The sequence below is a fragment of the Heterocephalus glaber genome, unplaced genomic scaffold (genome assembly GCF_053883595.1).
Source record: "Heterocephalus glaber isolate CG9 unplaced genomic scaffold, H.glaber_assembly_v1.0 deba00001460, whole genome shotgun sequence".
Taxonomy (NCBI): domain Eukaryota; kingdom Metazoa; phylum Chordata; class Mammalia; order Rodentia; family Bathyergidae; genus Heterocephalus; species Heterocephalus glaber.
Window position 1 is genome coordinate 10,041,985 of NW_028258307.1, and position 25,898 is coordinate 10,067,882.

General features: G+C 41.3%; 1 protein-coding gene across 1 annotated transcript; it reads right to left on the reverse strand.

Moving 5' to 3' along the window:
• Positions 1 to 1,511: 1,511 nt before the first annotated feature.
• On the reverse strand, positions 1,512 to 25,898 carry Atp6v1b2 (ATPase H+ transporting V1 subunit B2). The gene is made up of 14 exons (XM_004848257.4): positions 25,700 to 25,898; positions 18,893 to 18,948; positions 13,424 to 13,522; positions 12,634 to 12,727; positions 12,455 to 12,532; positions 11,785 to 11,924; positions 11,248 to 11,349; positions 10,829 to 10,926; positions 9,980 to 10,103; positions 7,927 to 8,077; positions 6,356 to 6,438; positions 5,687 to 5,791; positions 4,768 to 4,897; positions 1,512 to 2,796 (listed from the first exon to the last, which is right to left on the reverse strand). Exons 1-14 carry the CDS (start codon positions 25,833 to 25,835, stop codon positions 2,657 to 2,659), a joined length of 1,536 nt encoding a protein of 511 aa, XP_004848314.2. The 5' UTR covers positions 25,836 to 25,898; the 3' UTR covers positions 1,512 to 2,656.

Below are 25,898 nucleotides of genomic sequence, written 5' to 3' on the forward strand. Positions count from 1 at the left end.
CTCAGGACAGCCACTGCCAATGCTCTACTCTTCCCTGAAGCAAGAACTGCAGGAGACTGGTCAGGGAGGGATTAACAATTCCCAGGTTGCGCACATGCCTGTACACACCCAGCAAGGTTTCTGGGCAGGTTCTGCAGCTCTAGTGAGGGCAGAGCTCGGTGAGGATGTGACTGGGCAGGATTTCCCTGTCCCTAAACCTGTCACCCACCCTTGCTGCTGTGAAGGGCAGTGGAGGACACCACTGGAGTGCTAGCCAGGTGTTCAACCCCAACTGGAAAAACAGTTTGGAAGAAAACTGTTCATAGCTGATTAAGGAAGGAAGGTGCCTGTTTCATTTTTAAAAAACCCATTTCTTTGTAGCTAGGTTTCTTCACAAAAGAAATTTTTCCTTTGAAGAACTGCCTTGCTAAGTTCTTGGTATGGTCTCTAAATGATGTTTTCACATTAGCCTGGGAATGCTATGCTGGACTAGGCTCACTTTCTTCACTAGGGTCACAGTTAGATGACTTCAAAGGCATACAGTGCTTTATTGACCTGGGGACCTCTGCACCCGCTGCCCATTCCCTTTCGGAAAAGCAACACCTTGCTGAGGCATTTAAGACAGGTGTCTCAGGCTCTCCTCACTTACACGGAATCTCACACTCTTAAGTAACAGTCAACTGTGAGCAATGAATGCTTACTGGGTCTTTTGGTTACCGTGACCTTTGAAGATCCTCGTCTCTTTAACTAGCCTTTTCATGAGGTGTCATTACTGGTATTAAAAGGCTCTCTAAAAATTATTTTCACTAAAAAATATAGAGCTGACTAGCAAGAGTACTACTTACCCTCCCAATCCCAAGTATTAGGTAAGAGTAATAAGGCAAATGTCTTAACAAAAGTTTGTAAATAAAAGTAGCCAACTGTGAGTGCTTCCACAGACCAAGCTGTGTTCTGCAGTTTTACGAACAAAATCTCCAGGTCTTACACCAGCCCTACAAGGCAGAGGAGCAGACCCGCCCTGCCCTTCATCCTTCATAAGCAGGGCCACACTCAGCTGCCTCCTTCCTGCTGTGATCTCGCTTCACCACTGCGTCTCCCGAAGAGGACAGCCAGGGGAGGGAGGCGCCATGCTGCTGCCCACGCTGTGGCCGGGAGGTGGTTTTCTTGTACTGCACACCATCTAAGAGTCGACTTGAAACAAGTTCAGGCTTGCTTCAAGATGTGCTTCATTTTCTATTTATCACTCCCCTCCACTCACAGCAAGGAGGTTCTGGAGGTGCTGAACATGTGTGGAGACACCAAGAGAATTCCGAGCTGGTGATCAAAGTACAGTGTGCTGTTGAGAGCTATCCCTGAAAACTGGGAAGGGCAGTTGGCAAGACAAGGGTGTAAATCGTGGGCCAGATCCCTACAACACAGGGCCTGGTCCACAGCAGCGGGTGCTTTGGTCAAAGCTGTGAACTGAAGAGACACATCATCCACTGGCTTGCTGCTGTTGCTTTTCCGATTAGAGGGTACAGAGTCACTTTAGGTAAGTTACATTTAACATTTATTTTCATTTTATATCCAGATGTCACATTTTCTACATTAAAATATAATCATGCTGACTCCCCCCACCCCAGCCCCTCAGAGGGAAAGGTGAAGAAGTTTACACACCCGGAAAGATGGAATGCAGAGAGTAGGGAAGCTGCCACTGCACTCGAGTAACACCGAACACGAGGAGGCTGGACGTACACTTGGCAGAACTGCACAGGAGACAGCTGAGGCTCACGCCAGGAGGAGCAAAACGCTATCACTTGTGCCACAAGATCACCCTGAAAGGGTAGAGCTGGGTCAGCAAGCAGGGCTGAACAGGGACTTTCCCAAGGCTGCTCTCCAACAGAGATGAGAATATCCACACACCTAAGAGCCTGCTCCTCCCTACCTTCCTCAGCATCTGGTGGACACCTTGGAAACAAAGCAATGATTCCATCAGAGACTACAGCTCCTCTGCATGGAGACCCACTGAGCATCACCGAGGCAAGGTGTCCCCCTCTACGGAATGAATGCCACCGAGCTGCACGGGCCTGCGTGTCCGTTCTCAAGAACAACTCGACACAGGAACCCCAGCTATCAGGGAGAAAGAGGAAAGGAAGCGCCTTCTGCTAAGGATTTATTACACTGGAAAGAGCGGGTGGAGAGTAAAAGCCATCTGCTTAGAGCAGAGCAGACCACACACCAACAACCCAAAAGAGAAGGCTCGACGAAGAGCCCCTTGGCTCCTGTGAGAGGAGGCTTCTTCAGTCTTGCCCTTCGATCCCTAAAGCACTTGGCTTCAGACAGTGATACTCTCGAGGGGGCTGAGAGGTGAGGTCTGGGAGGCCCAAACAATGAGGACATTATTAGGAAACCGACTGCACTATTATGTACAAATACATACATCCGTAAGAAAACTTTACCTCCATCCCCACAGCTACTTAAAGCCCTGAAGATCAGGTTTTCAGAGTGAGGATATTTTCAAGTCTGTTAGCAGTTTAGACATTGCAACACTGGCACAATATGTTACCTACTCTTTGCTTTTAATTACAGGGTAACACGGTAAATTCCCACACTGAGGTGGGGATGGAGGAGTGCAAAAGGAATCAAGAAAACAGAACCAATATTTCACAAGAGGGGTATGCCACAGAAGCAGCACCGACTAATGCTTTGCGGAGTCTCGAGGGTAAAATTCACTCAGGGTGCTCTGAGGGATTCTCTTCAGCATTTCTTTGGGGAAGATTCGGAGCAGCTGCCACCCAATGTCCAAAGTCTCATAGACACTGCGATTTTCGTAAGGACCTTTAAAAAAAAAAAGGGTACTGAATTAATGGCAAAGTACCTCCAGCTTTTCAGTGTTATTCAGTTATTTATTCTGTTATGATTAGAAGGCACTGTGGGCATAAAATGCAAGAAAGGAAGCCAGTTAGGACTCTCAAAACTAGATGAGACTGAATGTGGAACTGAAGGTACAAAGGTAATCAGAAGGGAGGGAGAAGCCCGTGGTCTACAGACACGGGTGGCCCCGTGTGTGTGTGCTGGGGAGGGGCTGTCTGAGCCGGTGTTGCTCACCACTGAGTAGGATCCGTGGACAATGGAAACTAGGTTGCGTGAGAAAAGCAACCTAGAACACAGGGTTAGATTTGAGGGAGACCTGGAAAAATGCTTAAAAAGCCTTAAATGCCAATCAATCAGATGACATGCTAAGCCAGCAGTTTTCAAAGTTGTTATTTTCAATAGCAGAAGCACTCTCATCACTCAAATATTATTCACTCACTCTTCAACCAAGGAAGGAAGAGTGGCTGGAATTCTGGGCTCCTTTCCCTAAAGAACTTCACTTCTGTGTGTGTATTTAAGGAACTGAGGTTAAAAGAATCCCAGCAAACATGTATGATTTTATATTTTTAATATGAAGAAGGTATGGGCTGGGGATTTAGCTCAGTGGTTCCACTGCCTGCCTTGCAAGCGCAAAGACCCGAGTTCGATCCCCGGTACCAAAAAAAAAATATGAAGAAGGTACTAGAAAAGGGCACAGATCCCAAGTATGCCACTTGAGGCACAACTTCAAAGTAATATGCTTGTTGTAACTACCACTGAGCTATGAAGGGAAGGTTTCTGGTACTGAAAGGGACAACAGGGAAGAGACCAAGCAAAAGAGCCTGAAAAACTAACATGTGCTATGTGAGGAAATCCATGACAGACTTTTTAGCAGAGGAACAATTAATAAAATTTGTAAATTCACCCCTGAGTCATGGGAGATGGTGGAGAAGGAGAAGCTGGCAGGGATGGCCAGGGACAGTGTGGCCCAAGACCAGCAGCTCAGCATCTCCCAGGCACTCTGCACACACAGTCTCCGGCCGCACCGAGCACAACAGAATCAGAACCTGCACTGTAGCACAATTTCCAACTGACTCAAAAGCAAATCGAAGTCTGAGAAATACTAGACCAAGATACTGTAACAGGACTGAAAATAAAGAAGGGCAGGATTTTTTTTTCTTCCCCCGGAACCGGGGATCAAACTCAGGACCTTGTGTTTGCCAGGGAGGTGCTGGCGCCACTGAGCTAAACCTCCGGCCCTAAGGGCAGGGTATTTTAAAGGAGAAGACAATCTAGCAAATGTCTGATGGCTGGAAAATAACTGAAGGAGTTAAGAATGATGCCCCGATACTAAGCCTGGGTTAACTAGGACAACAATCCTGCCCCATGTAGACAGAGCCTACAGCAGAGTTGACCGGCAGTTCAGCAGCTGGAAAGAACACTTTGGTCCTGGTCCTCCCAAGCCTGAGGGATGGTGGCATAGCAACCATAGCATCCCAAGGCAGGTGGAAACTCGGGAGCTTAGGAAGAGGATAAGGATAATGTGTAGCAATACAGGGTCCATAGCATAATGAAAAGTCAATGTTAGGAGGGAAAACAGAGAAATAAAAGGTGACTGGGCTTCTCAGAATATTAGCAATTAAGGGGCAGGAAGACAAGAAATGAAAAACGAGATGAAAACTGATGAATCAGAAAGTCCCCCAAACCAAAAGACATCGTTACAGAGAAGTTCTCAGGAGAGTAGGAATAGGGGCAGGGCGGGGCAGGGTGGGGTGGGACACTAGTGGAGACAGAGGGGAAGCGGCCCCAGGGTTAAGGCAAAGACATGGCAGGTGGCTAGAAGAGCTTCTCTAATCAGAGGGAAAATTGTAGAGAGACCAATGTAAATTCCCTCAGACTGGGAAGCAGGTCTTACAGGACGTGAAGCTTTATGTTTAAAGAAAACAGTCATCTCACCTTGACTAATGAAGTTCCTCTCAAACTTCTGCAGAAATTCCAAGTAAAGAAGATCATCTGAGGTAAGGGCTTCTTCTCCCACTACGGCTTTCATGGCTTGTACATCCTTACCGATAGCATAGCATGCATACTGGAAGGGAGAAAGGACGGTAAAACAGAGATCTGGGATACATGAATGCATCGCTGTGGCTCCTTTCTAAGGCAACGCAGGAGTGCACCAACACAATTCCTACAAGGCTCATATGGAAGTATCAAAGGACTTCATTATAAAGTATTCTCCCTCAGTAAGGAGGCTTTAGGCAATGTAAATTGGGCAGGAATTAGCAACACTACAAAAAACATTTTTCTTTGATATGTCAATGAGTTTATATTTATAGCATCTGAAAACCAAAACTCATAAACCACGGACAAATCCATCTCAAGTTCCATTCAAAAAACATTTGCGTATCGTACGTTTACCATTTCTACTTTATGGACAAAAGTATTTTTCATTGTGTTTGGCGCATAATCTCATATGAGTACAGAAATCCAAGACTTCACAGAATATATAAAACTGTATCCTTTAGTGTTCTGATGGTTACTTAATATGTTAAACAAAAAGATATGTCAGAGTATCCTTTCAGGAATACTCTATAATTACTACTAAAAATTAAAATGACCTTATAGCATGGGTTTTTTTTTTTAATTAAAAGCTATTTTTGCAGAACTGGCCAGTTTTCGAGCTTGGTAGTTTTAACCTTGATTATCAGCATCTATCCTTACGAGAACAAGTCTGCTTTGGTTTAAATAAAACCTCTATTAAAATTCTCCTTGGATGGGATAGAGAATTGCAAAGAACGAAGAGGGATAAGGCAGCACCAAGTACAAAAAGGCGTTTCTTTCTTTCAAACGCCACCCTTAGAAGAACATACATACATACCAGCTGGTTAGACACATCGGCATGGTCCTTCCTCGTCATCCCCTCTCCAATAGCAGACTTCATTAACCGTGAGAGGGAGGGCAGTACATTGATAGGTGGGTAAATCTTGGGTGGAATAGGAAGGGAGAAATAACTTTAAGTACAAAACGCAAGCTTGACTGGTGGAAGAATCTGGAACTCACTATTATCCTTTAAATTATATAAATCTCCTGCCATTTGTTTCCTGGGACCAAATGGTAGTAGGAAACACTTCACAGCATAAAATTTCTTTTTTGCCTCCCAAGTGCTGGGATTACAGGCATGCACCACCATGCCTGGCAATATTTCTTGAGAATCAAACTCAAAGAAGCGAAACCTATAAAACAGTGCAAGACTATTTTGAAAAACTATAAATTTCCAACACCTGCCTGGTGTCTTTTAAACTCGTCTCGAAAAAAATCATACACAAAACGAAAAGAGTAACAATCATTCCACCTAAATGTTGATTCTAGATGCCAGTTTTTATCATAGAACCATCAAAAGTCTGCTATTCTATTAATAACAAGATTAGAGGATTCCATTCATTATGGAATAGACTACCCCGAAATGTTCTTTCAGACAAGCTGACTCCATTTCTAAGGTATAACGAAGTGGTGAGCCTCGCAGAAGCGCTGCTCAAGTGTCAAATACCTGTCTGTTGAGCAGCTGTCTGTCCACGTAGATCTGGCCCTCTGTGATATACCCAGTCAGGTCAGGGATGGGGTGAGTGATGTCTGCCAGAGGAGGACACACAGCCGTAAGTATGCAGCCCCTCTCCACCATGCCCACAGGAAGCCCATGTGCATTACCTAGAAGAGGCTAGTCACAGGGCTTTTCTGCGATGACAGGAATGTTCTGTGTCTGGGCTGTACAGAACGGTAGTCATCAGCCAAATGTGGCTACTGCACACTTAAAATACGGCTAATGAAACTCAAGAGCTTAATTTCAAACTTTGTTTAATTTTAATGAACTGGAACTTATGCAGTTCCAGTACTCAAATGTGCCTAGTAACTACTGTATTAGCAAATTTAATTTGTTTGGTTACAGCAGTTTGGTTTCGGACATGTTAGTACCACAAGGTCAATAGGCCACATTCATAAAAAGCACCGTCTCGGGCCAGGGATCTAGCTCAGTGGTTCCACCACCTGCCTCGAAAGCGCAAGGTCCCGAATTCGATCCCTGGTACCAAAAAAAAAGCACTGTCTCTCTTACTTATGCACTTTCTTGTAAAAATACAAATAAAACTCCACTTTCAACACAAAGTTCCCTTACAGAAATTTGCCAGCTTTATATATACTGACAGAACATGCTTAGTTCATAAACTATCTCAGATGGATATGTGACATTTCACTATGCAAAATATAGGGATGCCAGACAAGTAAGACAACACTATTCAGGTATCGGTCAAAAAGGTCACACAAAGCAACACATTTTCACATCCGTTAAAATTACATAAAGCCATTGTGTCACTACTCCTTTGAAACAAATCACTTCCATGTCAGAGGCACAGCAGCGTAACAGTTAGAATGAATTATGAGTTCAGGTCGCCCAGGTTGTGGATCTGTCACTTCCTAACTTTGGCGGATTACTTGGAAGAACACAGCGCCTGCTCCATGCTGCTGTGAGGATCAAATGAGTGAGTGCCGTACTTACAAAGCACTCAGAACACTGCTCAATCTTGAGACTTTACTATTTTTGCAAATACCATGCAGAACCAGGGGGTACATTGAGCACATCTTCAGACAGGCCAGGTGGAAACAGGAACAGGAAACGACTTCTCCCGGCCTCGGTTAAAGGTTCAGTCTCTAAGTCCTGTGGCCTTTACTGTCCATGTTGCCCACCCCGCATTTAACCAAAGGTATATCTATACTCTGGTGCACATACATGAACAACATCCCTGACGAGACCGACTAACACTAAACAGACCACAGATTCTTACATTCCTTATATCTAAAGCAAAGCCCCGCAAAAAGCAGGTACTCAGTAATACCTAATAAATAAAAATTTAAAATTTAAATTACAAGAAAAATTGTTTTTTGTTCACAAAAGGAACAATTTTCAAATGAAAAAAATTTATCTAGGTACAATTAACTAGCTGAAGCACATTTTTGGAGGGTAAGCTTACAAACAAATTTAAACTCAAAAAGGTAGATGGTAACCCTGTTTTACAATCAAAGTCCTTACGATATTAAGCTCTTATAATCGAAGGGCCAAAACCTTACCATCATTGGGCATGGTGAGAATAGGGATTTGAGTAATGGAGCCGTTGCGTCCTTCTACTCGGCCTGCACGCTCATATATTGTGGCTAAATCCGTATACATGTAGCCCGGGAAACCTCGTCGCCCAGGGACCTCCTCCCTGGCTGCCGAGACCTATGGCGAGTCAAAAAAGAACATCACATGCCGGAAAATGGGACGTGGAGCTTAGTTAGAACACATTTTCCTGAACGTGTCAACTACAAAGTTCAAAATCCCATCCTTTCATGTTAGATACTATCTTGAAGAGATGGTTTAGAAAAAGCCACAAAAAAATACAAATTCAAATTTATTCTGTGGCAAAGATTTGACAATTGAGAACCAACATTTTTTCTTTTGCTGCCACAACATAAATCTTCAAATGGCCTGCTGGAATAAAATCCACTTGCAATTTTATGAAGAAAAAGAAATTAATTCTAAAGCTGAGAGAATATTCCCAGTTTCTAAGACTTATTTCAAGCTGTGGAACTAGTCGTACTTTTATGAAGTAACCCCAAAACACCAAGAGGGAAGGAGATGTACACCAGGAATCAAAGTTCCACTTTATCCTCCTTATTTAATTTTCACAACCTCACAAGGAAGGCTGTTATACCCCTTCACAGCTGGAATCAAGGTCACATAGTTACGTGTGTCTCAAGATCACAATGCCAGGAGTCTGCTCAACTGCACAAAACGAGAGCAATAATAAATGGTTCTCCTCACCAAGAACCTAAAGAAGTAGTGGTGAACCTATGGCATGCGTGTTGTTTGTTTTTCTTTTAAGATGAAAGATGTTAATGCATGAGTTGTTTTTTCTAAACTAAAACTTCGGTATTCAGGTTCAGTTGCAGTGTTGGCACTCTGCGATAAATAAGTGAGTTTTGGATTGCAGTTTGGGCACTCATCTCTAAAAGGTCTGCCATTCCTGACCTTAAAGCATCACCAAGCATGCAGTGCTTCAGAGTGTACTATGCTCCAGCAGTACTGCTCAAAGTGTGGCCAACAGACCATTTGCTACCAACGTGCAGTGAGACAACAGAGAAAAAGTAAGATAAGCAGAAAGACACATTCATGGCAATTCAGCAGAATTCATTTAGGTCTGTTGAATCTAATAATAAGAAAAATCCTGGGTTTGAACATGGTACATCTTTTTAAAATTTTTCACTTTCCCAGTAGCTCAGTTTTATTGTATTTTACACAAGTGCTGGTCTATTTTGGCTAGGAGAATAGTAGTCTTTCACCAGTTAGTCTAAAACACTGTAACAGAATGAGGTAAGGATATGCTCTTGGGATTTGAAACAGCTAGATATTTATAGAATGTGCTTTTTCAGAAGTCTTTTTTCCTTTTTACACGCTTAAAAGAAGAATTTACTACAAACTTCAGTAACTTGATTAGAACAAACGTCCCAACATTTCTGAGTGGCTAAGAATTTTAAATGTTCTGTAAAGAGCACTTAGTCTTATGAAGGAAGATGTTCACAAGAGAATGCTGCCAGACTGGTTAAATATGACCATCACTAAAAACAGAATTCTAAAAAGGGTTAAAAATTAATACTGCAGATAAGAGAGCCTGGCATGGTGGCAAACGCCTGTAATCCCAGCACTCAGGAGGCTGAGGCAGGAGGATGGCCAAGAGTTTGAAGACAGCCTGGGCTCCATAGTGAGTTCAAGGCTGAGCTACAAAGTGAGACCCTGTCTCAACCACCCCCACCCCCGCCAAAAAAGTCCAAAAGACAGACAGACAGACCGACCCTGCCAGGAGCAACTGAATGAAGAGCTTGCCATTCATTCCCCGTGACAGTCTGTTTTCAGTCCATGAAGACAGTGTGATAAGCAGCCTGATAATTTTAATCTCATCCCCTAACATTCCTACCAAGTTGACAGAAAAGAAGTTGCATTTTCTTTTTCATTAAGGTATCTTACTAACAAATGAGCAATAAATTTAAAAACAGGATGAAAGAAAAATAGAGAGCTACAAAGTGTCTATAAGTGTCTGAAAATTAATCCACTTTAATTAAGAAAAAAAAAATCCCAAGTTACCTCTCGAAGTGCTTCAGCATAAGAACTCATGTCTGTCAGGATAACCAGTATATGCTTCTCACACTGGTACGCCAGAAATTCAGCTGTGGTCAGGGCCAGGCGAGGAGTGATAATCCGCTCAATACTGAAAGGAAATGAAGTCCCGGCTCATTGAAACCAAAAGCAAAAAACAATTCTGGAAATGATAGTAGTTTCTCTTTTTAACATTTTTAATAAATTGAGAGTGGAGCAACTGTTACTCCAAAATGGCAGTTGTTCTGTGTATTTATATCATAAGAATTACTTATTGCTATAAACTGATTATTTTAAATGCCCTGTGATTTCTCAGAGGTAACAGTTTTAAACTGAGAGATGCTGGTAAGGAAAGAAGGGAGTAAAGATAGGAAAGCCAGACTTCTCTGATGAGGAGAAAGTCATTTACCGAATATCAGTTAGACAGAGATACATCTTTATACCCAGTATATATGAGATCTCATTTAATATTCAAAATAACCCGGTCAGAGAAATATTATTTATCACATTTTATGAGCTTCAATGTCTAAGTAGTTTGCCCAAGGCCAAATAATTCTCAAGAAACAGGGCTGAAATTTATTTTGTTTTTTGGTTTTTTTTTTGGGTTTTTTTTTTTGGTAGTGGGGATTGAACTCAGGTCCTTGCACTTTCGCAGCAGGCAGTGAAACCACTGAGCTAAATCCCCGGCCCCAGGGCTGAAATTTAAATACAGGGTTACCTCATTCTTAAGGCCACAGGCTCTCATCATAACATTATACCCTGGTACCTCCCTGGGCTGACGTAATGTTTCTGACCCTGAACCTGGGTAAACAGAAAGAAATAGCTCTCTTTACTTACGTTGGGTCATTAGCCAAGTTCAAAAAGAGGCAGACATTGTCCATTGAGCCATTTTCTTCAAAGTCAGATTTGAAGAAGCGGGCAGTTTCCATGTTCACCTAAATGGTAACGACTTCATCAGTGCTGGGGACAAAGGCTAAGCTACAGGTTTAACTTGTTCCTTCTTTTAAAATTTCCAGTACCTCCCAAATTTTCACAAAAGCCAGACTCAGAGTAAAGAGCTTGCTTTGGCACAATGAATATTAGCAAGTTTGAAGAAAACGCTAAATGTTAATCCTTAGTTTGGCCAAAATGCAAAATTGCAACTTCTCTATGTAGAGATGAAAACAACTATAAGAGATGTATAGTTTACTATGCTGCAGTAATAAAATAAGCTATTAATGTATGTGGATACTAAAACAGAAGAACTTTATACTTACACCCATAGCAGCAAACACAATTGCAAAATTCTCCTCACTGTAATCCATTACATCTTTGGATTTCTTTACCAAGCCAGCCTGGCGACAGATTTGAGCTGCAATCTGATGAGGATTAAAAGAATTGAGTTGATATGTGATATAGCATTTCTATAACAAAGTAACTTTTTAGCTTTAAAAACTGTAATTATTTTTTGTGGTTTTTTTGGGTTTTTTTGGTACTGGGGATCAAACTTGGAACCTTGCGCTTGTGCAGCAGGCGCCAGAACCACTGAGCTAAATCCCCAGCCCAAACTGTAATTATTAATGAAACAGGATGTATCCAAAGGACATACAAAGCAAAAGTACTATACTGTGTACTTTCTGCAAAGATCTGGAAGTGTAAGCAAGAATACAGATATGCATAGATAAAGATTCAATGTAATTAGGTCACACGAAAAATAGTACTGAGTATTGTATTTATTTGGTTTCACAGTAACAGTGCATTTAGAAATTTCTCCTTGTCAGATGATTTCATACCAAACAGATTTTAGCTCTCACCTCATTGTGTGGTAAGCCAGCAGCAGAGAAGATTGGGATTTTCTGTCCCCGAGCAATGCTGTTCATGCCATCTATGGCAGAGATGCCCGTCTGAATCATCTCCTCTGGGTAGATTCGACACTGAGGATTGATTGGTTGACCTAATGCATTTCAAAGGGGAAATCTTTACTACCTCTGCGGATCATTCATGAATGAAGTAGAAATCAAGCCAAATTAGAAGAAAAAGTATCAGAAGATCCAAACTATATAAAGCATTTCTCTCTACTTTTAAGAAACAAGTATCAGTTATTTTTGATATTTGAAACTTGAAATTTTTTCCCTCAGTCCTTTACAGACTCACAAAACACAACGTGACAGAACTCAAGTTCCTAAAACGAAATAAAAAGTACAGCAAATAAAAGAGAAATCCTAATTTCAGAGCCATAGTTTTATCTTAAACAGTCAAATCTTCCCTAGCAATACTTTACAGTAGCTTAAGATATTACACAAAATTTTAGGATCACTTCTAGGAAAAATTCATTAAGTAAAAAAATAATCGTGTAATTTATAACCTACAGAGAACACTGGTCATATACTTAAGAATAATACCCTAAAAACCACTCTATCTGGCACGTGTACAAGACAGAGGCTATTTCCCTTGAAGCATAGAAATCCAATTTACTGCTCCTACCCATGATGTCAAGGAAGTCCTCAGCCAGCACAGCAGGACCTCTGTCAATGGGTTTTCCTGATCCATTGAATACTCGACCTGTAAAACAGTAACAGGACAGTGCAGAACAGACCCTAGATTTTATGGAAATGTATTTTAAAGGCAGCAGATCTCAGCTTAGAATAATAGTGTCCATTTACCAAGCATATCCTCAGACACCGGTGTCCGGAGAATATCTCCAGTAAACTCACAGGATGTTTTCTTGGCATCTATACCTGAAGTCCCTTCAAACACCTATCAAAAGAGAGAATTACTCTGGCGTGAGAAAATGGAAGTGTACGCGAGAGCCAAAAAGTATAATAGATATTGTGAACTAGGAAGAAAATGTTCAAATGGGTAGGGGAACTAGGGAGGGAGGCAGGGGAGAGGAAGTGAAAAGGAAAAAAATGGAAAAAAGCTTTTGTAAATAAGGAGGGGAAGAGGAGTTAAAGGGAGGGTAGAGGAATGGGAAAAAATAAAAATCAAGATCTATGATGTACAGGTACAAATTCCCTATGATGAATGTGATCATTATGTATATCTAAAATGTACCAATAAAATGATAATGATAATATAAAAAAAGACAAAGAAAAAGAATCAGAAGCATAAAAGTAATTTATATGATGAGGACTTGCTTAAAAAATTTACTGTCTGGCCGTTATCTGAGAAAACCTCTTTTCCCATCGTTGGAACTAGGAGCTGTAAGAGACAATCTAAAGGAAGAGCTGACTCTGCTACTGATTTGGTTTCACCTCATAATCGGTGAGTTCTGCTTTTTGTCTCTCTTCTTGTGATGTGATTTCCACTTTATTTAGTTAAAATAGTATTTTCCCCTACAGCCAAAAAACAATCTCTAAAGAAAAGATAACAAGAAAAAAACAAAGGAGTCCTCCTTCTGTGTTTCCACTTAGGAAACCGCTCAGCTGGCCGAGGCTGGACAGTGACACTTACCTGAACCACTGCTTTGGAACCGCTGATTTCCAGAACCTGCCCACTTCTCTTTGTGCCGTCTGGTAATGTCAAGTGGACAATCTCAGAATATCTGGGAAACTAGACAGGATGGAAACAAGGGATCAATAACTGACAGTTTAAAAGCTCCCCAAGTTGCTCTCTACACAGGCTGTACTGCGGCATGTTGTGTGTGTGGTTCCCCCACCCTCCAACACATGCAAGTTTATGCCCAGAGAAGTCCTTACAACACACGCCACTAATACATATGCTACAAACACAGCAGAAGGTATAGAGGAGGCTCTTAACTCATGAAGACATGGTAACTACACTGACTGCTTTTCCTCCATGCGCATGCTTTAGAGTCCTGGCACTACAGAATGGTGTAAAAACTGCAAATAACCCTGTTTCTACCATTCAGAAATGTTTACTTTTTGGCCTCTGCCTGGGTAATCACCTGTCTGCTAGGTAATGAGAGGATAAAATGTTACTAAATAATAATTACTACTATAATAAAATAATCCAAGTGTTTCTCTCAATCTAGTTCTCTTAACCAGATATGTATTCATTTTTACTATTTTAAAATACCCATCTCAAAAAATACACTTTCATTTACCTAAGTGGTAATGTACTAAATTATATCATTTTGCAGCTTGCTTCTCTCACCTCACTTTAACATAATATACTGTCATGCTAACATTTACTTCAATTGATCAACATGCTACATTACACTGCAAAGGCACTGTATTAAGGCACCTTCTCCCTATCAGTATAACTACCTTCAACTTTACCAGTCCTGTATTTTCTTATTCATCTGTACTTTTACTGACTGGATATTAATCTTTTTGCAAATAATGTCTCTTATCTTTTAAACTTTTTTTTTTTTGGTACCAGGGATCAAACTTGGGTCCTTGCACTTGCGCAGCAGGCGGCAATCTTTTAAATTTGTTTATGGTACTTTATGAGTTACTGTCCTTTATGATTTAGGACTTCTGTACCTTAAGAAAAACCTTCCACCTGAAGTCATAAAAATAGCCTTCAATGTTATCCTCTAATAGACTTATGCTTCATTTTAAGCCTTAATACAACTGGATTTCTTTTGGAATCTCTCTCATTTTTATTTTTCATATGGGAAATAAACTGCCCCACCACTATTCTGACAAGCACAAGTATTGTCTTGTCTTTTGTTTTTGAGACAGGGTCTCCCTGTATATTTCAGACTGGCCCCAAACTCACAAGGACCCTGGTTCAGCCTCCCAAGTGCTTAGATTATAGGCCTGCATCACCATGCCTAGCAGGCGAAGTGTTTTCTTATGCCCTCATCACGTTGAATTAACCAAGTGAAAATCCTATGCATGACGAGTCTTTTAGAGATCTTACTTTGCTCCACTGATGTGTTTATTCTTGCACTGAATCCTCACAATGTATTTATTACCTCCCACTGTGCAACCTGGAGAGAATCAACACCTTTACTGTTGTGAGTCCATTCATTCATTTGAAATAAATGTAATCATTCAAAGTAAGTGGATTTTCCACTTACTTTGGTTCTTCTTTTGTGATCTTTTGGCAAAGTTTTACAGTTCTCTATAGTCACTTCAGGGATGGAGACTGCTACCGATTTCTACAGACTGCTCCTACACCCAGCAACTCTCTTCTGTACCATTGTTTCTAATAGTTTGCCAAACCCAAGCCATTCAATGGAAAACTTAATCACATCAAGAATCAAAGATACTTGTTCGCTTTCCAATCTTTTTTAACTCCAGTTTCTCCCCCTGCAGCACTACTAAGTGTCAAGCACAAAGATAATAGTCATGGTAACAACAGGCATTCTCATTTTGCTCCTGAATGTGACACGATACACAAGAAAGGTGTTCTTGGCCTTAGCCCACAGTTCCTGTGATAGGAATAACAAAGGTGAAAGGAGCATCTGTAATAATTCATACCAAGTCCCTTTCAACTGCACTCATGTACCTCAGTGACATCTGGAAAGCCCTGAAGGATACTGGGAGAGTGGAGGCACTGGTTGCCAGGGTGTTCCTGATCAGAAGGGTTGGACCTGTCACCCCATCCTCTGTCCCCGGAGGAGAGAGAGACTATGGTGTGACTTAACCATCACTGGCCAGGATTTGATTGACCTATGTAATGCAGTTTCTATAAAAATCCTAACTGAAGCTTTGGAGTTGGTAAACAGGAACAATCCATGTGCCAAGAGGGTGGCGCATCATAGCTCCCTGTGGACAGAAGCTCCCGTGCAGAGGACCCTTTGGGGCTCACTCTAGGCATCTCTCATCTGGATGTCTATTTGGATCCTGTAGAAACCCTTTGCAAAAATCAGGAAGCAAACTGTTTTCTTGGGTTTGGTGAGCTACTCTAGTAAAGTATGGAAAATGAAAAGAAAACCCCCAACTTGCTGCCATGTTGGACAGTAGCTGTGGGTAATGTAGAGACCTGTCACTTGTGACTGGCACCTGGAGTGACAGGCAGCATTAGGGGTCTCCAGTTAGTGAGAACTGAGTTAAACCATGGGACATCCTGCACAGTGTCTGCTCAAAAACTGAACTACTGTGCGGAAAAAACCGCACACCGGGCATCACAGTGAAGTACTGAGAATAGCGGGACACACGAAACAAGAGGGTTTTTCCTGCTTTAAATGGGGGGTTCCTGCAGTCTCCGTCAGTATGCTGTCTGCTGTAGGCAGGCACTCATACAAAGGTTAAGTTTGCTCTATCCCTTGCTTTCTGAGAGGCCTCCTTTTTAAATGAAAGGAACAATTTTATTAGATACTTTTTCAGAATTCAGAAAAGCAGAAGCATTTCCTAGTTTAATCCATGAATGTCCTGAATTACAGTGATATATTTTCTTATTTTTTTTTTGGGTACCAGGGATCAAACTTGGGTCCTTGCGCTTGCGCAGCAGGCGGTGAAACCACTGAGCTAAATCCCCAGCCCAAGGGATATATTTTCTAATGTGAAGTTATCTTTGTATTACTGGGATAAACACTACTTCATCATAGTTTTATTCATTTTTACATAGATATTTTTGCTAATATTTAACACATAAGTATATTTTATTAAGAATTTTGGAATATATACTAGTGAGAATGACTATGTTTGTTTGTTCTTCCATTACCCTTTGACTAGTTCTGGGATCAAAGATATGTTACCTCATACAATGAGTTGGACAGTAGCTCTGCATCGTCTTTATTTGAACAGAATTTAATTATCTGTTCCTTGCTTCTATGTGTATGGATTAATTAAAAATAAAAGCCCCCCCAATAAATAAAAAAAAAATAAAAGCCCCAAACTAACACACATACACATACATACATAGACACAAATCACTCTAAATCTCATAGTACAGACCTATTATTTTTGGTGGGGTTTTTTAGAGACAGTTAGTGTCTCACTATGTACTTCAGGCTGGCCTTGAACTCCCTATGTAGCCCAGGCTGGCCCCAATCTCATGGAGATCCTCCTGCTTCAGCCTCCTGAGTGCTGAGATTACAGGCATATACCACCAAACTTGTCAAATTTTAATAACATAAAAGTTATTCATCAGATTTTTTTCCCACCTCGAGCTATACTCCCAAGTAATACTCAGTAAAATTTTGCTCTCTTAAAACTACTTCTCCAATCCAGTTATGGTGGTGCAAGCCTGTTATCTCAGCTACTTGGAAGGCTAAGGCAGGAGGATTGCCAAATTGAAGGCCAGCCTAGGCAACTCAGTGAGATCCTATCTCAAGAAATAAACAGGGCTGAAGTGTTTGTGGCTCGGTGGTAGAGCTTGCCTAGCATGCATGAGGCTCTGGGTTCAGTCTCAGGTCATACACCCCTTCCCCACAAAAAAAGCCAGAGACGTTTTCTAAGACCTTCCAGTTTGTGCCTCTTCTAGCACCCTATCTTACCTTTTATAGCACTACTGCCTGCTTACGTATTTATACCTTATCTCCTTCTCTGCTACACTATGAGTTTCAGTGAGGGAGGGCCCAATGTGCTCATCACTGTATTTTTTGAGCTGAGCTCAGAGCTTAACAAAACTGAAACCTAAGTATCTGGTGAGCTGTTTCTCAATAACACTTACTATAAAAAATTCCATATTTTAAAAATATGAGCCAAGCTGCCGGCAACTTAGAAGGCTGAAGCTGGAGGATGGTGAACTCAAGCCCTGCATGGCCAACTTAGTGAGACTCTGTATCCAAAAGAAAGCTAAAATTTTATCTAGCAAAGAATATAGGGGGAAAAAAGGGGAAGAAATGAAGGATAAAGAAACAAATTAAGCTTCCTAATATTTTCCTAAAAAAAAAAGTGTAGCTTTCTTTTTGTACAACCTAAACGTGACACAACTGAGGCTTTGATGGATCTGCAGGCCGTATGAAACCGTGGGCAGGGGGTAAACTTGCTGGGCGCTTCACCCTTTCAAAGAATGATTCTCAACTTGGTTTATGGGGGTGGGACAGGACACATGTACCCCCATCCATCATCATTAGCCTCTGTCAACAAACAAGTGACTGTGTGCTTCACCCCAGGAACAACCAATGCAGAGCCATTACTCTAGAAAGTACATTACAGACAGCTTTCTCTGAAGATATTCTGACAAGTGCTCAGGCAGGCAGCTCGGCCCAGGGTGTTTAATTATAAACTATATCCATGCCTCGCTTTCTAAGGTAACAGCCAATGTTTGTAATTTTTTACATATAGGTTAAATAATGTGTTATGATCCTTACAACAAACCGAGTAAGTATTTGGGGTTTTAGTCATTACTGAGATAATTGGTTCTTGCATATTCATTACTTGAATATCAATATCAGGTTTTCTAGTAACAATGTTTACTTAAGAGCTTAAACGTTAGTAGAAAACATAATACAAATATCATTAAAAATAACACACAGCAATCTGGCCAGTTATATTTTTTAGCTCCCAGAGGGAGCTGATTCTGAGTAAAAATCATTCAGGAAACTTGAGGAGAGCAGTCTGCTGCCAGTCATGTTTGTGTGTGCCACTAATCCACTTCCAGACAAATGCAGGAACTTTTTAATTGTATTCGGAATTAATTATTGCTGTGTACTAAGAACCTGACCTAAATAAAGTCACAGGAAGCATTAAAAAAAAACAGAAAACACAGCAGCCTATGACAATAGATGTAAGATACCATTTATCTGCATAGGTATTACCAAAGATTATAAAACACACATATAGCTCTTACTCCTGTTTTCCTCTTAAAGCTGTTACGCAGGATTTTTCCCCCTCCAATTTGCAGACAAGGAGCTCCAGGCCACAGCAGAATCTATACTGGATCTGGTACTGGAATTCAGTCTTTTGACTTTTGGTCTCAAACTTTTGTTTCCTGTATAGCCCTGACATTCAGCTCACAGAAAACTTTAAAAATTGTTACAAAAGTTTATAGTGTGGTGGACAGGCCTTAATGCCAGGCTTTTAACTAACAAATAGTCAGACTGCAACAGAGTGATATTACCTTCACATGATCCAAGATCACCAGAGGACCATTGACTCCAGATACTGTTTTATATGCTGGAAAGAAATGAAGAAAGGTCCGATTTAGTCAAATAGCCCAAGAGCCTAAATCACTTCTCTGATATTACCAACTCCTATTACACCTATGAAAATATGGAACATTCAGGGCCAGGTATTTAGCTCAGTGGTTCTGCCACCTGCCTCGAAAGTGGAAGGTCCCGAGTTCCATTCCCGGTACCCTGCCCCCTAAAAAGAAAATATGGAACACTCAAACAGGTATGCACATTTTCAATGAATGTGTAAAATATGCCTTTACAACTTTTCATAGTTCATCTTCACCCAACCGAAACCATTTTGAATCTTATGTGAGCAGGCCATTGTCCTAAGTCACCAGAATCTAAAATGAGGCACTGAGGCTGCCAACCTTAACAAGTTCAGCTCTCACGCGGAGAGGGAGATAAGGTAGCACAGAGAGGGTTCCTGGGAGCACAGCAAAGAAAATAGTCTTTACCCTGGAAAGAAAAGGAAAATCTTTATAGAGATGACACTGAGCTAAGTAGATGAGGAAGGGAAAGGGAATCCTTAATAGCTTTAAGCAAAAGGGACAAAGTTTACAATGAAAATACAGACAATGTAGCCTTCAAGGTAAAAGCATGATGAAATAGTGTCATAAAAACTATAGGAAAAGAACTTGTGAAGGAGAACTGTAGGAAATGGAAGAAAGAGGCGAGGAGTCACTTAAGATAAGAAAAATGTTCTTTTAAAAAGCAAAAGGGGGTGTCGAACAGTCAAATGTTAGTGCGAGGTTAGAGACTTGATGCCTGTCTACTCTATAAGGTGTGACCCCAATCCCCACTTAAGATAGATGTAGCCATTCTTCCTGGCAAGAGTAATGATGATTAGGCATAAAAAGAAGATTATAGGAAAGAGTAATTCTAACAGACAACTTCAGAATTCACTAAATTTCATAATTAGAACATCTTCAAAAAAGATAATTTTTGGAGAAAATGTACTACACAGCCTGAAATAATTTAAATGAAGCTGTTAACCAATGAAGAATTTCAGAATTTTTTACTTATTTGATTTTGGAGGTCTTCTGTTGCGCCTGGACAGAGCTTCCTGGCACAAATACACTATCCGCTAAGAATAAGGAAACCATCTGACAATCAGTCTGTCTGCTCAGGGGGATGTGCAACTTAAAAACCCAATTCCCTCAGTGCATGGCAGGGAGCAAGTGTCCTGGTGCAAATGCCGGGATAGAGCAGGCAAGGAGTCCCGTCCTTCATACTAATAGGACCTGTACATCCAGACATCAAATATGTGCTGAATGCATCAGTCACTCTAGTGGACTCCACAGAGGACCCCACAGATACTTTACAAACTTTAGGTAAAGGGAGACCACAAATTGAAAAATCAAGCTACCTGAATGGATGAGAATGTCAAAGGATCAATCATTCTCCTTCAGATTACATAAAGACTCCATTTGGTGTATTTTCTTCCACTTTTAAGAAACTGCTCCCCATTATTTAAAAATAATCTACTACTATTAAAAAAATACTCTTCTATCCTTTAAAATATTTCTTCATGGTTCTTTTTTTTTGGTACTGGGGATTGAACTCAGGTCCTTGCGCTTGCGCAGCAGGCTGAGCTAAATCCCCGGCCCGGTTCTAATTTTCTAAGACTCCAAACATTCTGTTGTTGTCATTTTCCTCCTCCTTCTTTGGTAGTACCAGGGACTGAGCCGCCCAGGCTGGCCTCAAACTTACAACCTTCTCGCTGTAGCCTCCTGCATAGCTGGGATCACAGGTATGCACCTCCACCACACCCCGTCCCAAAACAAGTCTTCTTAAAATCTAGTTTTTAAAAATATAGAAACACAGACCTTTTCAAACCTTGAGTGAACATGTGGGGCGTAGGGAAGGAAATCTAGTTTTCAAATTTATAAGAATCTCTGTCTTGAATAAAATGCAGCATCATTAAAATCCCTCAAATTCTTAAAATTCTATTCACTTTTTCAAAAAGATAGTATCTTTTTTGAAATTCTAATTTACAACTGTGCTTCAGTATCTCGGGTTTAAAATTCAAGCTCATTCTGCACTACAAAGTTTGCCAGTCACAAGCAAAAAGTATGACCAAGTAAAAGAAGCATTAGTCACGGCTTTTCCTGGAAACAGTGAACAGAGCTGATTTCTACTACTTCTCAAAGACAAGATTCCACTTCACTAAGCATCTTTTCTAAATTTCCAACAAGGAATATATATCCTTTCAAGTCAGTAAGTGAACCTTGAAAGTTCACTGATGAACATAAATACCAACAAGACACAACTAATAAGTGTTTGTTAGAACTGTCATTTAATCTCCATAACACACCAATGAGTTAGCTATTAAAGTTTCTGAAGATTAAAAATTAATTTTCAGAGAAATTTGCTTGCCCAAGGATATGAGTCTGCAGTCTGGTTCCGGGCATTTGTTTTTTAATACTACCGCAGACAAATTCTAAAACTGAAATGGTTGTGGCGGTAGTGGGGTATCAGGTTTTCTTCTTTTGTTATACGGTAGATTTCAGCATTTATTTGCAAGAACTATGCAGCAACAAGGCCCAAAATAATTTCAAGACTCTGTAATTTTAGCTATGAAAAATTGGTAATTTTTACTATTTAAAACTAGGCAATATTGCTCGTGTCTACATTTTGTGATTACTGTAAAACAATCTTTCCAATGGAGCCACAGCTACTGAAAGTCTACAGAGAGAATGGAATATCTGATGAGTGACACTGCAGCAGTTTTCTTTCATTCAAAATCATGAAAACAGACCACTTGTGTACAAATCAGGAGAGAAACAAGTTTAGTATAAATTAAACTGACATACAAAATGAAGTTAATAAATCTTAGAAGCCAAACAAAGTAAAAATACTACCAAATTTTCTATTTGGAAAGAGTATCATGCTTTTACAGAGCATTTTCTGACAGATTATCTGCGTTTAGTGTCACAACACTTGCAAGGTAAGCAAAGTTGATACAATCTCAATTTTCACTTTACACCTAAGGAAACTAAAGCCTTGAGGAATGTGCTATCAAATGGAAGAGCCAGGCTAACAGTTTTGTTTTTAATTATGAGGCTGGTACTCTGACCCTACAACACTTCTGCCTTAGTCCCTAGTATAATTTAAAACTATGAAGATGACACAGTTCTAGCACTTACACCACAAACAGGTACTGCGAGACATTTTAAATACAAATCACAGCTTTTTCCAGGGTAATGAAACTGTGTGCAAAGAAAACTGAGCAGAGAAAATGCTATCAAACACTACTTTTTATCCCTCAATGATGTCATCCAGCCTTCCTCACCATGACCTTCACAGTCCAGCAGAGGTAACAGACTGAAGTACCACAATGCTAAGCTGCTCTTAAAAAGCCCAAACCCATTCAAATTATTTATCAAAATCACTCTTTGCTTGAAAACATCACAAGACCATGAATGCACAGGTGGGCCTGGGGAGGACGATGAGAATGCCGAAAACATAGTAGATACCTTTTACAACCAAAAGGTCACATCTTCAGTTCTAAGCCACAGCAGACAATAAATACTTACTGAGTAACATTCTTTAAAAACCCCCAATTCTACAAAGGTTTTACAGAGAGCCTATTTTCTCACATCCCACCCTCTTCCTCCTGCAGGACAAAGATTGTTCAACACTACACCACCCTTAGTGATTGTGACACATTCCAAGAAAAAACTCGCCATTGCACAATAAGAGTCCTAGCCCTGGAAGCTCCGCCTTGCGAACAAAACAAAAACTTAGAGCAATCATCTTCTGTTGCACAAGAAGAGTAGAGACCAAACCCTGAGCAGTGGCCACCAGAAGATTCATTATCAACTTTTGCTAGTGCTACTTCGCCTTTTTGATGTAAGAAACTTAAATTAGCTGATCTAGAGCAGTGATGGCGAACCTTTTAAAGCTTTCAATGATACAAACAGCCCACTGGGCATGAGTGCCATAGGTTCGCCACCCCTGACCTTGGGTCTCAAGAAAAATGAGGATCACTGAAATTAAAATATTTAGCAGTAAAAATCTGTTATTTCTGAACCTTGCTCAAGGTTTAAAAGAAAGCAAGTTTTCTTTCTCTGTGATTTTAGACATTCAACTAGTGTTCAAAATTTACTAATTTCATACTGGACATGGTGGTACATGCCTGTAATCCCAATCCTTGGGAGGCTGAGGCAGGAGGATCCCTGACAGTTTGAGGCCAGCCTGGGCTGCATAGTAAGTTCAGGGTCAGCCAAAACTACAAAGTGAGACCCTGCTTCAAAACAAAAACAAACAAAAAAGATTCACTAATTTCAAGCTTGGGTATTTTACTTTCCATTTCTTTTTAACAGCCCTATAGTTCTGAAGTTGTTTTTAAACAGGATCTAATTTATATAGTGGAACTGCTAATATTACTTCATTCCTTCATTTAAAACCACACTAAACTATAATTACTTAAACTTAGATGTATCATCAATTTTTAATTACAAAAATTAAGATGTTAATATTTACTCAGAAACACTTATTTTTAAATTTTATTTATTTTTGGCTTTTTGAGACAGGGTCTCACTTTGTAGTTCATTCAGGCTGGCCCTGAACTCACGGCAATCCTCCTGCCTCAGCATTCCGAATGCTGGGATTACAAGTGTGTGCCACTGTGCCTGACCCAGAAGCATTTAAAACTGTTAACTAGAACCAAAAAAGTAGCAAAATAGGAAAAAGATGATATTCAAATGCAGTTAGTTGTTAGCCTATGTATATTACTTATACTTCTTAGGATAATGCACAATTCAATCAGGTATTCTAACTATTGATTCCATCCATATTAAAAATCTACACTCTTTGCAGGATGTGGTGGGTGCATGCCTATAATCCCAGCACTCAGGAGGCTGAGGCAGGAAGATTGCTGAGAGTTCAAGGCCAGCCATGACTACATAAGACTCTGTCTCAAAAAAAAAAAATCTACCTACTAAACTATTAGTAGAAGGGATCTAAATGCAAGTTACACTTTAAGTTACAGGACACCTATGTCGGGTACTGTGCAAGGTGCTGGGGATATAAAGGGGATCCCTGATCTCCGTGATTCCATTTTAAGCATTATGCTCTAACAGTTCTGTCAGCAGGAATTTCACCTGGAGAGGTTCTCCAGCCACTTGGTTAAGCACACATAGAATGTGGAGAAATCAGCCATCTCCCTAAGCAGCTTAGTGCCTTGAGTACTCTTTAAAACAATGTTATCAGTCAGCTGATGTTCTCTGCCCTGACATTGGGTGATTAATTATATGAAAACTACTATACTCTTAAAACCTTTTTCTAGTGGCACCCCTAATGTGTATGGCTTCTGCCCAAAGCAAAGCATACAAACACAAGTCATAGAAGAGAATCAGTAATTCTTAGGAATAACTGTATGGCTACGGGTTATATAACAGTGTGGTATCCGTCAATCTTCTAAAAAATTACTTCAGCTCATAATAACCCCCTTCCCCAAAAGGCATTCTCTAGTTCAAGCAAATTCCCAATGTAAAAGGCGCATCTCAGCAATCTGGACTGAATGTGTTTTCCTCCTTCCTCACACTGCAGTGCTGTCACATGACCCAGCTGACAGATCAGGATGGGATTAGTCAGGCGGAGAGAGGCCCACTAAAACCTTTCATGTAAGATTCTTTTTAACCAATGAGCCACTCACAAACAGGCAGGCCGGCAATCAACCAGTGCAAATGCAGTTTAACTACCTGGGGAAACAGCAGGCACTCTTCAAGTTTTAACAAAACATTTCCAGAGCTCATCCCCAGTCCCTAAGGAAGCTGTGGAGAGGTCTGATCCTACCCAACTGTAATCTTTAGTAATCAAGAACCATTTCTTATGGAACTGCTGTCTACTTACACATACTAGTTTAGTTTGCCCTTTCATAATCACAATACCTGAACAAGCCTATGTATATACAGTAGAAATGGGCAAAACTGCTTGGCTTTCCCAAAGAACCTCGCACTCAGGGTGCAGACTGGTTAACCTGTCAATAAATAAAGAAGCAAGAGTAGAAAATAAGCCTGAGGTGTATTAAGAAATCAGGATTTTTAGTTCCCGTTCTGCCAATAATTGGATGTCTGAAGCCTGCGAGTCCTCGCCTTCCCAGAACCTTCGGCTTCTCACTTGTAAAATGAGAGGGTTGGACTGGATGGATCGCAGGGTACTTTTCAGCTCTAAGGTTCTCTGATAACTACGTGTCCTCCGGTGAAGCACCCCCTCCGCCCAACAAGCTCCTTCTCTCTCCAGCAGCGAGCCTAATCTCCATCCACCAAAGGCCTGCCCACGTCAGCGATGTCACCAAAGGTCCGCGCCGGGCAGGGGCTCTCCAACCCCATCCCCGGGTCCTCAGCAGCCGGAGGGGATGGGAAGAGCGTTCGCTGGACTCCGACCGAGGCTTTCAAACGAGGTCAGAAGATTAAGGTCCGAATGACAGGCAGTGACCCTGTGCGAAAGGCAAGGGCCTGAGAGTGCTCCAGCCCGGGGAAGTTGGAGAGAGAAGATGGGGCCGCATCCAGAAGCCCACCGACCCCAGCGAAGTTCCCTGTCGGTGCTCTTGCCCTCCGCCTATGTGTGTCACGGAAATCCAACAAGCAAATCTCCTGGAGAGACACTCGTGGGTCCAGGACTGGGGAGGTGGGAACACAGTAGGGAAAAATAAATCCCACTGCTTACTCGCTGGCTAAACAGGTGAGTGGAAGCAAAGGCTAGGCTAAGAAGCAAAGGCGGGGAATGTCTTGCTTCCCGATACTCACTGAGCCGAGGCTGGGAGAGGTAGTTCCTGCTGACCGCCAACGCCTGCTCCCGAGCTCCCGCCACCGGCCCACTGGTGGACACGGGCAGCTCGGGTGCGGCCCCGTTCACCATCCCCCGCATCGCCCGGAGCGCCATCTTGTCTCCTCCGTCCCGACTGGCTCCACAGGAGCGCTGCGCAGACGCAGATATACCAAGGCG